General features: G+C 50.0%; 1 protein-coding gene across 6 annotated transcripts in view; it reads left to right on the top strand.

Moving 5' to 3' along the window:
• The window catches only part of LOC308103862 (NHS-like protein 1), a 125,040-nt gene extending 112,560 nt beyond the window's left edge, over positions 1 to 12,480 (top strand). For all 6 annotated transcript variants that reach the window (XM_080454060.1, XM_080454058.1, XM_080454059.1 and 3 more), the window contains 3 exons: positions 166 to 3,531; positions 5,294 to 5,420; positions 9,609 to 12,480. In XM_080454060.1, coding sequence (XP_080310186.1) covers positions 166 to 3,531; positions 5,294 to 5,420; positions 9,609 to 10,284 — 4,169 coding nt within the window. In that variant the 3' untranslated portion in view covers positions 10,285 to 12,480. The remainder of the gene's footprint in view (positions 1 to 165; positions 3,532 to 5,293; positions 5,421 to 9,608) is intronic.
• The last annotated feature ends 313 nt before the right edge of the window (positions 12,481 to 12,793 follow it).

The raw sequence follows: 12,793 nt of genomic DNA, 5'->3' as shown, positions 1-12,793 counted from the left end.
ATTAGCGTCCCAACAGCCACAGCTAATCTGATGGACAGTCTGCCAAAAGAGAACAGGAGGCATTCGTGATAGAGAAAATTAAGAGAGAAAGCTAGACGAAGAACAGGAGGTATTATGGTCACTCATTATGTCCTCTGCCTTTTTTTTGTTTTGCTTTCTTTGCAGCAAAAGGACGTGGTGGAGAACTCCGGCCACATTCCATGTTCATCCCAGGACAGTACTCCACCCTGGGTCGAGTTGGGAGCGTGAACTCAGCGCTGCGGCGTTCCGACACCCGTGATTCTGGCTGCCAGACTGAGGCGGTGAAGGTTGTTCCCCCTTCTATGAGGAGGATCCGGGCTCAGAGGGGACAGGGCATCGCTGCCCAGATGGCTGGGATTTCCACGTCAACGTCAACCGGGAGCATATCCGTCTCCAGTAGTGACTGCTCGGGTATTCTTGTCCTGCCGTCTCACTTGAACAGAGACGCCTCTCGTTTCCACAGCCTGCCCCGACAGGGTGCCAGGGTGTCCCTGAGCGCCGACCCTATCTACAGCAGCACCCCCATCAGGTCAGAAGATCAAACTACACCCCAGAGGCAGATCGGCAAGCTGCAGGTGGACGACACGGTGGTGCACCTGAGGAATGCCCCCAGGACCGCCACCCTGCCCAGGCCCAAGTCCCAGGAGGTGAGGGGCTCACAGGCAAGGGAGTGGGGAGGAGGCCCGGCCTGTGTGGTCTCTCCACATGCTGCCTACTCGACTTCCATCATCCCCAACGCTACCTTGTCCAGCTCAGCTGAAGTCATAGCCCTCCATACCCCCAGCCATTCCCCAGCCTCAGCCTACCCCATGGTGAGGCCCCTGAGCCTGGCTACCTCCACCAATACTGACCCCTTGACTTCCAGTTCCACTGCCTTCACCCACAACCCCTGTCCAGCGCTGGCCACCTCAACCCCGACACATGGTGGTCTGGTCGCCCCATCAGCCCCTAGTGAATCAGGCCGCTCAGACAGCAGTGTACACAGCCACAGCACGCTAGCGGCCACTCCGCCACCATGTTTGCCAGAGGAACAGTGGATATATGACACGCCGGAGAATGTGGTGGCACCACGCCGCCCTCTGACCTCCAGCTGTTCCACCCCCATCAACCAGCTGTACAGTAGCCTGGAGATGTCCTCCAGGACCACCACAGACTCTAGCTCCCTCTACTCCCAGGACAATGATGGCTACTACACCTCTATGCACCTGGACTCCGGTCTGCGCGAGCGCAGCCACGGCAGCGGCCAGGGCCACGGGGCGGCAGCCGGACGAGCCACCCGGCACAGCATGTATGAGTGCCGGGAGATGGCCAACCAGGAAGATACTAGCAGCCTGTACAGCGACCGCTCTCTGTCCCGCAGCATCTCTCTCCGCAAGTCCAAGAAGCCCCCGCTGCCCCCAGCTCGCACCGACTCCCTCCGACGCAAACCCGGCGGGAAGAAGCCCCTTGGAGGCGTCAGTGCCATCAGCGGAGCTAACGACGTCAACGGGACAGTGCTAAATGAGACTCTGATTGCTAGCTTGCAGCAGAGCCTCCAGATGGGGCTGAGGAGTGGTAACGGGAATGGCGCGTCCCCGTCATCACCCTCGCACAGCCCCTGCAGTGATTATGACGACCCCTGGGTGCTGCGTCCTCGCAGTCAGAGTAGCGTCAGTGCTGCTAGCTCAGCAGCGTCGCTAATGGCCAATGCTAACGGCGGCGGTGTGGCTAATGTATACGCCCTGTGCCATGTGACTCCGGCGCATAGCGACACCAGCAGTCTGCGCTCCGACTACGCAGAGTCCTGGGGCTACTACATAGACTATCCCCGTAACCATGGCGATCAGGGGACACAGGAGACCTCTGCTCATACCACAGCTAACATGTCCGCTGGTCCTCATCTAGCGGAACAGCAGAATGGAGGTGGGGTTCATAATCCCAACAACAGCCAGGCCGCGGTCGCCCCAGGTCAGGATGGAGGGGTGACAGTGAAGGCCAAGACGGCCACCTCGTCTCCAGACAGAGTTCACCGACTCACCTCCCCCTCCAGTGGCTACTCCAGCCAGTCTAACACCCCCACTGCCGGGACCCCCGTGCCCTCCTTCGTGAGATCGATGTCTCCCTCGGGGGGCCGGCCCAAGCCAAAAGTGCCTGAGAGGAAGTCCTCGCTCCTCTCCTCCGTCTCCATCTCTTCTTCCTCCACCTCCCTCTCCTCCAACACCTCGGACTCGCTTAAGAGCTCCGGACCCCCACCGCCTCTCCCCCCACTCCTGCCCCCCTCGTCCTCAGCTCCCCACCCACCACCTCCATCTTTCCCTCCCCCTCCACCTCCAACCTCCAGTCCAGGTTCTCTACCACCTCCACCCCCGCCGTTACCCACTACCCCACAGGGCACCACCCTGAGCCCTCCCTCTTGCTCAACCTCCCCAGAGTTCCCCCCTCCGCCTTCCCCTGACGCATTCATCCACCCTAGCCAGTCTTTCAATGGATCTCTCAGTCCTCCCCCTCCTCCTCCCCCTCCATTCCCATCCATGGGACCCCCTCCACCTCCCCCTCTCCCAGCCCTTGCTCCACCTTCTGTCGCCCTCTTTGCTCCAAAGGCAAGGAAGGGGGCTTCTATACCCAACAGCCCTACCAAGGACAGCAAGCCCCTTATAACCCCATTCGCACTGCAGAGTGTTCAACTCCGCTCAGTGAAGCGACCAGAGAAGCAGCTCAATGGTGAGGTGGACTATACCATGGCTCTGGAAACAGAGGTGGACCTCATCCAGAGTCTAAAGCCCCAGAGCCCACAGATGTCTAAATCCCAGGAACATCCCACAATGCTTCCCTTGTCAAACTGCTCCTCCCTTGTGGAAAGCCCACGCAAGTCCTCCTCATCGCCTGTTTCAAACCTCGTAGAGAAGCTATCGCCAGACTGCAGGAGCGCAGACATACCACCAGATGTCACGATCCTTAACGGTATCTCCGAGCATCACAGCCATAGCCTCTCAAACCGAAGAGAGGACGATAAGCAGGGGGAAGAGGGGACACCCGTGTCCAGTCCCCCAGAGACCCCCAAAAGCTCTCCTGTCAAACAGAAGCCCCCTGCAATCTCCAAGAAGCCCAAGCTTTTTAATATCGTCCCCCCATTTGGCCCACAACCAATAACCAGTGGCCAGCGGCTGTCCACTCAGTTTCAGGAGACAACCAACCATGTTTCAATGGAAGACCAAGTGGACGCTCCGCATAGAGGGAAACACGATGAAATGAAAGTCAAGGAAAGTGCAAGACCGGAACAGGAAGATGAGGCATCAGTGTGTCCTGAATCTCTGACAAACAGTTGTGAGGCATCCACTGAGACCCAAGAGGGGACCCAGCTCTCTGCCCCCACAGACGAGGACACCAGTCCTAGACACAGCCAAGGCTTCAATGGAGACGCCCAGGAAGAAGGAAGCGATGAAGGGGCACCGGAAGAGGAGGATGAGGAAGACGACGGAGATGGAACGAGCAGTACCACGGGATCTGTCAGCTCCAAGGAGGACGAGAGTGGTGAGTCTCACTGAAATGTACTTAATCATTGGTCAGTAATGTTAAACTGCAGTACTTATACATTTTCAAGAAAAATATCCAAATGATAATGAACATATTTACAAACGTCAAAATCAAAATGAAATGTGTCCATTACAATAAATGTGGATGGTGCTAATAGTGATGGGGTGGTGCTGGGTGTTAGTTGGCAGCAGTCTCCACTCCAGATGGATGTGGACTCGGTCACAGCGCCAGCCACAGCAGAGGAACCATCCTGAAAGACTTTATCTTAGTATCTGACCCTCCTCTTTTGGTCATTCTTTAATTCCCTCCCTAGGTGTGGACAAAAAAAGCTAGTTATTGAGGCCAGCACCCAGGCTGAGCTCGCCTCTGATAGCTTCCCGGTGTTACTATAAATGCAGATTGACTGTGAAGATAAAGAGGTTTAAAAACTGTGTGAAAATTGAGCAAAGGGAGGTTGAATTGTTGGAGGGGGAAAAAAAGCTTCTATAGGTTGTTTTTAATGTGAGCAAAACGTTATTCTTCAGAGCACTGCATTTTTATGGGATGAAATCACTTGGGCCATAAACTCAGGTTTTACTGCTAGTTTTCTTGGGCATTTGATCTAGCTTTAGGGCTTTGTTTGGTGAAGCTAAAAGCTTGCCCTAATGTTGCCTAACAGGATCCTGTGGCTAAACATGGTATCGATTGTATACTTTCCCTATACAATCTACAATCTATTGAATGTCTTTAAGATAGCCAGCTGTCCTGCCAGATCCTCATCGCCCTCTTCTACCTTCACTCTGAAAGAAGGCTTATCCACCAACTGCCGCAGCCTCTCTCTCTCTCCCCCTCTCCTCTCTCTCTCTCTCTCTCTCTCTCTCTCTCTCTCTCTCTCTCTCTCTCTCTCTCTCTCTGATGGTTCTTTGTATACAGCAGGCTCCTACTGCTTCCATCCCCTCTCCCCTCCTCTGTTTTTTCCTGAGCTCATCTTTTTCTCTGCCCCCACATTCTGGTTTTCAAGTATTTACTCCCTCACTCTGATCCAGCCTCTCTCCCTTTCCCTCTATCAAGCTCTCTGTGTCCTGTCCTGTGTTACTTTTCTCTCTGGCTCTGTCCTGCTTTCCTCCCTATTCCACCTTTCCTCAATTTCTTTCTCTCGCTCTCTCTCTCTCTCTCTCTCTCTCTCTCTCTCTCTCTCTCTCTCTCTCTCTCTCTCTCTCTCTCTCTCTTGCTAAGGTAAGGGAGGGGGCAAGTGTCCCGGTGGAGATGTGTTTAGGGGGAGGGGAGGGGCCCCATCGTATCAGAGGGGAGGGGGCATAGAGAGAGCGCGTAACGTGAGATTGCCTGCAGCGGTCCAGGCAGTGGAAGTGCAGACACACGCGAGCGAGGTGCAAGAGAAGAGAGAGGGAGAGAGCAGAATATAAAGTGCAGAAAGACCGGATAAAAGGAGAGGGGAATAATTCTGAAGCGACAAAAGAGAATGTAAGGAGACAGTCCTGCATCAACCTCCACACACCACCTCAGCATCCATTCACTAGCATCCAGGTTAATGCTCGCTACGGGACGAAGGATATCTGACCTGTGTGTGTGTGTGTGTGTGTGTGTAGGTTGTCACTCTGCTGCTAATCTGTCTGACCTTTGCTGGGGGTGGGAACACAACCTGTGTGCATGGTTACCCGCGTGTCAAAGTGCTGCATCATGTGTGTGGGTGTTTGTCATGTACATGAACACGTGTGTGTCTGTTTATGACTCTGTTCCTGCCTCACTCTCTCTGTTCCAGGTGACGTGTTTGACTCCAGCACGGGTGACCCTTCGCCGGCCCCCACCGCAAACGGGGCCGGTCGGGGGGACATGGTGACACCGACGCGGCCCCGTACCACAGAGGACCTCTTCGCTGCCATCCACAGGTGCGTTTTGCTTCGCCGTTCACACGGCAAACTCCAACTGTCCTCATCTTTCATTCCCTTTTTCGAAGGTTGCCTGTTAAATCTTCCGATATTACGATCTCTCTTTCCCATTTCTCTGTCTCCCTGTGTTTATGTCTGTCCCTCTCTTTCTCCGTCACTCATTACCCACAACATGTGACCTTTAACCCTCAGATCCTTCCATCCTTGTTACCATTCAGCCCATGACTCCTCTCCTCTCCCTCCCCCATCCCCCTCTCCTCCTCTCCTCTCCTGCCCTCCATCTCTCAGTCATAACTTCAGCCTGGGCTGTCCCATATTGATAAATAGTGTCTGTCTGTACCTGTTCCTCGTCTGTCAGTCACAGCATATAGATGCATCATCGGTTATTCATTCTGAGGCTGTCCAGAGTCAACGGTCAAGCAGGTAGATGTGCTAACGTACAGTAGCATGTTCTGAGCAGGCTGACGCTTCATTCATTATTAAGCCGCCCGACAACACCCCCCCCCCCCATCCCCACCATCACTACCGGCCCCAATCTAGGTTAGAAGCCATGGGAGAGTGAGTCTGTCTCTCTCTATGTCACTCTGTCTCCGTGCTCGACGGTCTCACATATGATGCACATACAGTGCGTGCCTCTGCTTCAAAGAGAACATGCATAAATTTCTCATGTAACCCACTAGCTTTGTGTGTGTGTGTGTGTGTGTGTGTGTGTGTGTGTGTGTGTGTGTGTGTGTGTGTGTGTGTGTGTGTGTGTGTGTGTGTGTGTGTGTGTGTGTGTGTGTGTGTGTGTGTCATGGTCATGGTCATGGTCATGTTCAGCCATTTCGTCTCTCTTGAACATCACAGGATTTCATTTCATGAGATTGTATTTCTGCTGGCTTTGGGTTGAGGTTGTATTTATGGAGTGTGTGTGTGTGTGTGCAATGCATAATACACGAGTTGCGTAAGTGCATGTGCGCACAAGTGTGCACACATGTGAGCATAGTACGATTTATTGTGCACTTTAATTAAATGTGTGAGGCTTCTTCGTACATGCACGCATAAGCATTGCACCGGGTGTGTGTTTGTTTACTGTTTGACTGTGTGTGTGTGTGTGTGTGTGTGTGTGTGTGTGTGCTTTACTGGCTCTGGTCATGAATGCTCCTCCTCACCCATATATATGCAGTATAACACAGCGTTAATGCTGGAGGGGCAGTTTAACACAAACACACAAAGCCAGTGGGGAATAAAACCAGGCTTTCGTGGCAGACAGTGCCCCAAAAAAGCCAACCAGTGCACTACAAGGAGCCTTTTTGTGCTATTTATGTAATAATGCATAGACGTGCACTGCTTTGTCAAGCACCATAGAGGGTTTGTTTACCCAGAGATGCAGAGGCCGTAGTAAAGTGTGTGGACAATGAGACTCGAACACCAGCTGCCGTCGCTGACCCAAGGTCAGCCAAACTAAATATATTTACGTTATTATCCTGCCTCGAGCTGCCCACCTCCTCTCCTCTCCTCTCTCTCCTCAATCCTCTCCACCTCTCACCCGCTCAATATCCTCCTTCCTCTCTGTGGTCATTCACACCACTTCCCCACTCACACCACTTCTCTCTCTCTCTCTCTCTCTCTCTCTCTCTCTCTAACACACACTGGGTTAGCAAGGGGACTGATGACAAAATGAAGTTTGCACAGCCTCTGCAGGAGGGTATCCTCACACCTGAAAATAACAAAGTCAAGAGAAAGGAATCAACATTCTCAAGAGTTCTGTTATATAGCTTTCTGGTGTGTTGTTTACCAGGCTACTATGGATTGATTTGTACATCTTTGTTTTTCCTGCTGGCCGATCTGTCCATCTGTGTGTTTTTGAACTTTGGGTCATTCTGATGCTGTGCTTACAGTAGCATTGTCTGGGTTCAGTGAAGTCGGGCGTGCGAGTGTGTGTTTGCATGCGACTTCTGCGTGTGTGAGCGAGCATGCGAGAGACGTTATGTAATGCCGATGCTTTAATGTGCAGAGGGAACTCCCAGGAGACCATGTTAAATGGAGGTTGAATTTAAGGCATGGGTGCACATTCCTGCAGCCATCCCAGACCTTCTCTACCTTCATGTTAAGACTGTAATCCCTGTGTATTTTCTGTTGTAATGTCTACCCTACTGACCTCCCACTATGTAGATTCTCTATAATAATAGATCCCCTGTCCTTTGTGGAAGCATTTATTTAAACCTCTTAGTCTCTGGATCTGATCTGAGGATTAAAGGTTTGGTCTCCCTGCCTCCTGATCCTCTCCTTTTACTTTTACCACCAAATCCTTCTCCTTCATCACCTTTTTTTTCCAGGTCTTTCACTGTCTCCCTCCCTCCTCTTCTCCTTCTCCCCCCAACCCCTCCCTCCCCCTTGCACAGTGAGGGAACGCAGATCTTGGGTGCCCCGTGTCTAGTGAGGTGCGGAGCGGCAAGTAGCCCCCTCCCGTAATTGGCTGGCCTTGTTCTCAAACGCCATGGCGACACTAGCATTGCATTAGCATCAATAATCCCCGCGCTACAACCCTGGACCAGAGATTAATTATGCCCCCCTCCCCTTCCTAAACCTAGCTGTAATCTCATATATGCTAGCTTCAGCTTTATTGCTATGCTATGTATTGTAGCCACAGTGTGGACTTTGCAGTCAACTCTTTTTTTGGTGCCCCCTACTGAGAGAAGGCTGCATTGTCCTCATGCGATTTAAAAACGGCTCTGGGCATGTTTCCCAGGTTGTTTGATTAATTCCATTGTGCCATCTCTAAGCATTCCTGCAGAGCTGCAGTATCTGCAGTATCCTTAACAAAAGTTCTTGCATTTGAGTAGAAACTTCTCCCTTCCCCCTTTTTGGGGGAATATGCCACTCATTCGCTCTTTACCGCTGTGCTTCTTTAACACTTATGCTGTGACGCACCATCGCTCTGGGCATTGTTGACATGTAGCAAACTGGGACACTGGTCGCAGTTGTGTGTACCAAGTGTTTTAACAATATTTTGCTCTTAGTTGAAATGACCAGGAAAAAAAATGAGCTAATCTGAGCTATATTAACTCTTTAATTGCCAGAGTTAAAACATTGTCTATAGCTGCCCTTGCCAGCGATTTTGAGCGTTTTTACTAACCTTTGAAAAATCATAGAATTATTATTTTTCACAACGATCCACCCGGCGATCACCTCAAAAGATGTATCCGAGTCTCATAGAATCGAAAAAAGCGAGCCGCCGCAATCATCCGTTCCATAGTTGTGGCCAGTTGAATCTAGGTTGTTTTTCGCCCAAAAGCAACAGAAACAGAGACAAAGCCATTTTCCCAAATCGAATTACAAGGAAGTGAATGGGCTGGTTTTTTTTGCGATCTCGTGATGTGCTGCTGCTTTGCTTCTCTGGGAGTCAAATGGTGACTCCCAGGTTAGCGAACAGCGCCATCTTGTGGAAAACCACTGAAAACACACAGCCCGTCATGCTCGTCATTGGCGGTGTGGACCTGACGAGTGTATTCGTCAGTGGCAGTCAATGAGTTAACACATTCAGTGCCAGGTACTATGCATCCAAATCATCCTCAGAGTGCCAGCGTTTTTTTACCGTGTTTTGACGATCTTTGGACAGCTGCAGAAGCCACAACGTGCACCCGGATGTAAACAAAGTGTCCGGGGGCTGGGGGAGGGTCCCGTCTATCCACTGGAACAACATTCTTTTTACCGCGATCGGCCATTTTGGAGCGAACGCCCATTGAAAATGGCTAGTTTTCAACAACAAAAAAGAATCAGAGCTAGTAGTGTTTTTCTCCAAATCCTATCATTGGAGCGGACGGAAGTGACATTTTTTGGGATGAAGTCACATCCGTTGATTCCTTCTAGCACAGTCGAGGGATTCCTACGTTGAGTTAGAGCGCCCTCTTGTAGAATTAAAAATAAAATCGTAAAAGACGCAGATCTACGGATTTGACACAATGTAGATCTATGTCTCAATGTGTTAAGTGTGGTCAGTTAGTTTAAAGCCCAAATATAGCACCACAATTAAAGTTTGCAAATCCCTTCCCAAGAGAATGTCCTGCAAAAATGTAATATTGTTTGTTCTACTTATCTCCTACTTCGCCTCCCATAATATTTCACCCAGCTTACATTACATGATGTCTTACTCAGCCAAATCTCTGCAAACATTTCAATAACCTGGCTTTCCGCGTCTTTGTTTAGGTCCAAGAGGAAGGTCCTGGGTCGCAAGGAGTCTGAGGAGGACAAGGCAAAGGGGGGGACCAATTCACAGTCTCCGCCGGTCACTCCCACAGCGACGTCCCCGGGTCCGGTGTCCCCACTGCCCCGCCAGTCCGGCTCCATCCAGCGCAACATCCGCAAGTCGGCCACTAGCAGTGACACCTTCAAGGCCCTGCTCCTGAAGAAGGGCAGCCGCTCCGAGACCAGCTTCAGAATGTCTGCCACCGAGATGCTGCGCTCAACTGCCCCACGTTTCCAGAGGACATGCTCGGAATCGGCATTAGACCCCACCGCCGCCTCGCCGTCCTCTCCAATAGCCCTGCACAGCCCCTGCGCTTCCCCAGGCCGCAGCAAGAGGGTGCCAGATGAGTGGAACCGCAGTGACGGACTGGCCCTCTCCTCACCGACTTCGTTCTGTTTGCCTGTGAGCGGGATGAAGTACGGCCGCTCGCGCACTCCGCCCTCTGCAGCCAGCAGCAAGTATAACTCACGCTGCCGTCTCCTAAGCAGCCCCATGACTGTGATCTGTGAGCGTGAGGGAGAGCTGGCCGAGAGTGAATACGGAGACACCACAGACAAATTTTCCAGTCCCCTAGCCCGGACTCTTCCTTTGCTCCAGGACTCTAATGGCACTTTATCTGAAGAGAGCAGCAGTTAAAGAGCAGAGAACTCCCCGTGGATATTGGGGAGATGAACTTATTCATGGCTACCAGGGAGTTAGCAGGAAAAGGAGCCACTAGGAGGCCCTCTAGCGACAACTCTCTGGGCACCACCCCTTGGCCACTGGTCCAAGCAAAGGGACTCTTCATGCCCTGGTGTGGTCTGGTGTAGTCCGATCATGGACTAGGATGTACTTAGTCTGACGCGGAGACCTGGTTCAGCTTTTCAAAAACTAATTTCATACAATTCACATTTTCTGCTTATGTTGATGACTCATGCTTTGTGTTACAAGAACAGTTTGAAGCCTGGTGTTCCAAGTTTAGTTTTTCATTTGTTTTGCTAATTTTTACTCTATCCTGTTAGAGCTGGTGCTAAACGAATGCAGAAGACCGCGTTCCATTTGTAAAGGTTTCTCTGAAGGATATAAGTATAGTGGCAAGCTAATGTGAAATGAAGGAATTGAAAAGTGAGGAGTTGTTTAGTTTAATATTGCTGCTGTGGTGCTAAGTAGCTGGAGCTGCCTGAACAGTGTGGAAGGTGTGCTAAGGGCCTTGCCTTTTAGATCTTCTCGGCTTTCTGCTTCTCACCTATTAGCTTTATAGGACATTTTACAACACCATAGCTTGTTGGCTTGAAAACAGCCATACTCTGGAATGAATATCTGGAAAGTTATACTAAGGTACAACCGATAACGCCAAGGTACAGCTCCATCTATCGTTCCTGCCATGTTTCTCCTTACTATTCTGAGGCAAGCCATTTAGTTTGCAGAGCTGGTATTTTCAGTGGTCAATGGCAAGTGCAGAGTGCTGCCCCCTAGTGAGGGCTGCAAAGCGCTGCCCCCTAGTGGTGGTCATGAATTGGGCAATGGTTGGGTGTACAAGTGGATTTGCAAGGTTCACAAAACCATTGTTTGATTTTGAGTTTGTAGAGTTTGCATTGTTCATATATGTTCCTTTATCTTTGTTTGTTGGTGACATTAAAAAACAACTATGTGTTTAAAGATTGTTTTATTAAACCAGTGGCGTCATGACTCACATGTTTGGAAATGAAGTGTGAATCTAAAAATGTAAAACTATGAATTACATTAATGGGGAAAAAAACTAAAACATCTCTTTCCTGTTCCGCTTATGTTCATGTTGGTTACCAAAGAGCTCCAGAATTAAACGTAGCCTGCTGTTTATCCTAATGTGGACACAATCTTGAGTTTGTGTTTGTTTTTTCTGCGACCGGAAATTAAGAAATTTGATGAGACATACCTTCTAGGGCTTAATGATTTAGATCGCTAGGTTTCTCGATTTTCATTCTGCAGTTTTACAAGGTTCTGTATGTAAATACATAGAAAGGCGTTTTAAGTAACATTAGAGTTATTTTCAAATACTTTTTTTTGGGGTACATTTTTAGAGTCCTCTGTTTGTTGGAAAGGAATGATTTCATTTTTGAAGACTATTTATTTTTTAAAGAGAGGGACTGCATTGCGGCACCCTGGTCTCAGCCTACCAGCAGTCAGATAGTAGGCAATGGAAAGAAAGGGGATTGGGTTAGGAGGGATCTGGAAGTACAGGGGACAAACAGACAGCCTTGATCACAAGGACCATGTTTACAAAGCTTTATTCCACCAGGACAATTGTGTTCCTTTGCATACCTAAATAGTTTGCCTAAAACTAGGGGTGCAACGATTTTTATTTCCTTTAAAATATCAGATCTACAAGCAGATATTAAATACATTTAGATCGTCAAAGGTCATGTCTCAACTAGACAAAGGGTCTGACATGAAATTTGACCTGAAGGCCAAGTTTCAATTTATCCCCTGAGCAAGCAGGCAGGCTCTATTAGCTCAATGGTAAAACATTTCAGCACTTGCGCAGGAATCCGGGTTAAAATCCGGGGTAGAAGAGGAAAGTTACATAGTGAGGCTTTAAGACCATGGATATGTTTGAACATTTAACTGCCTTTTTTTGTACTCATACCAATGAGTCACTGAAATCCCACACTGGTGCTTAAATGCTGAGTAAATGTGGTCTCTGGGTGTGGCAAACTGAGGTGACAGGCATGAGACTTCTTAACCTCCCCAACAGCCATAACAGCAAGCGGTTTAATCACCTGTGACCAAAGTGTGTCTCCCGGCTCGGGCCCGGACATGATCGAGCACTCGGTCTCATCTCATGACGCATGACGGGACGTCTATGAAGACTCAATCTTCTTAAGCTGACAGGTGGAGAGGGAGGGGAGGGGGAGGGGGACGGAAGGATGATGCGATGAACTAGTGGTTGTGGAGGTAAAGCAAATTGCAAACCCTCTTGTGTATATCTGTGTAATAAAAAACATGGTGATATTTAAAGATGGTGTCAGATTTCTCTGTCTTTCTCTCTCTCTCCTACTCTTTCCAGCCAACTCTATGTGATTCACAGCCATCTGCCAGCCCAGCACCCCAAATTACCACCTCATTTGGGCCGTCGCCATGGAACCAATGCTCATCCGTCATCCAGATAACTCCATAGGGCATCACT

The sequence above is a fragment of the Gymnoscopelus braueri genome (genome assembly GCF_963280865.1).
Source record: "Gymnoscopelus braueri genome assembly, chromosome: 16".
Lineage (NCBI taxonomy): Eukaryota > Metazoa > Chordata > Actinopteri > Myctophiformes > Myctophidae > Gymnoscopelus > Gymnoscopelus braueri.
The sequence above is the reverse complement of the archived record's forward strand: the minus strand, read 5'-3'. Positions and strand labels throughout refer to the sequence as shown.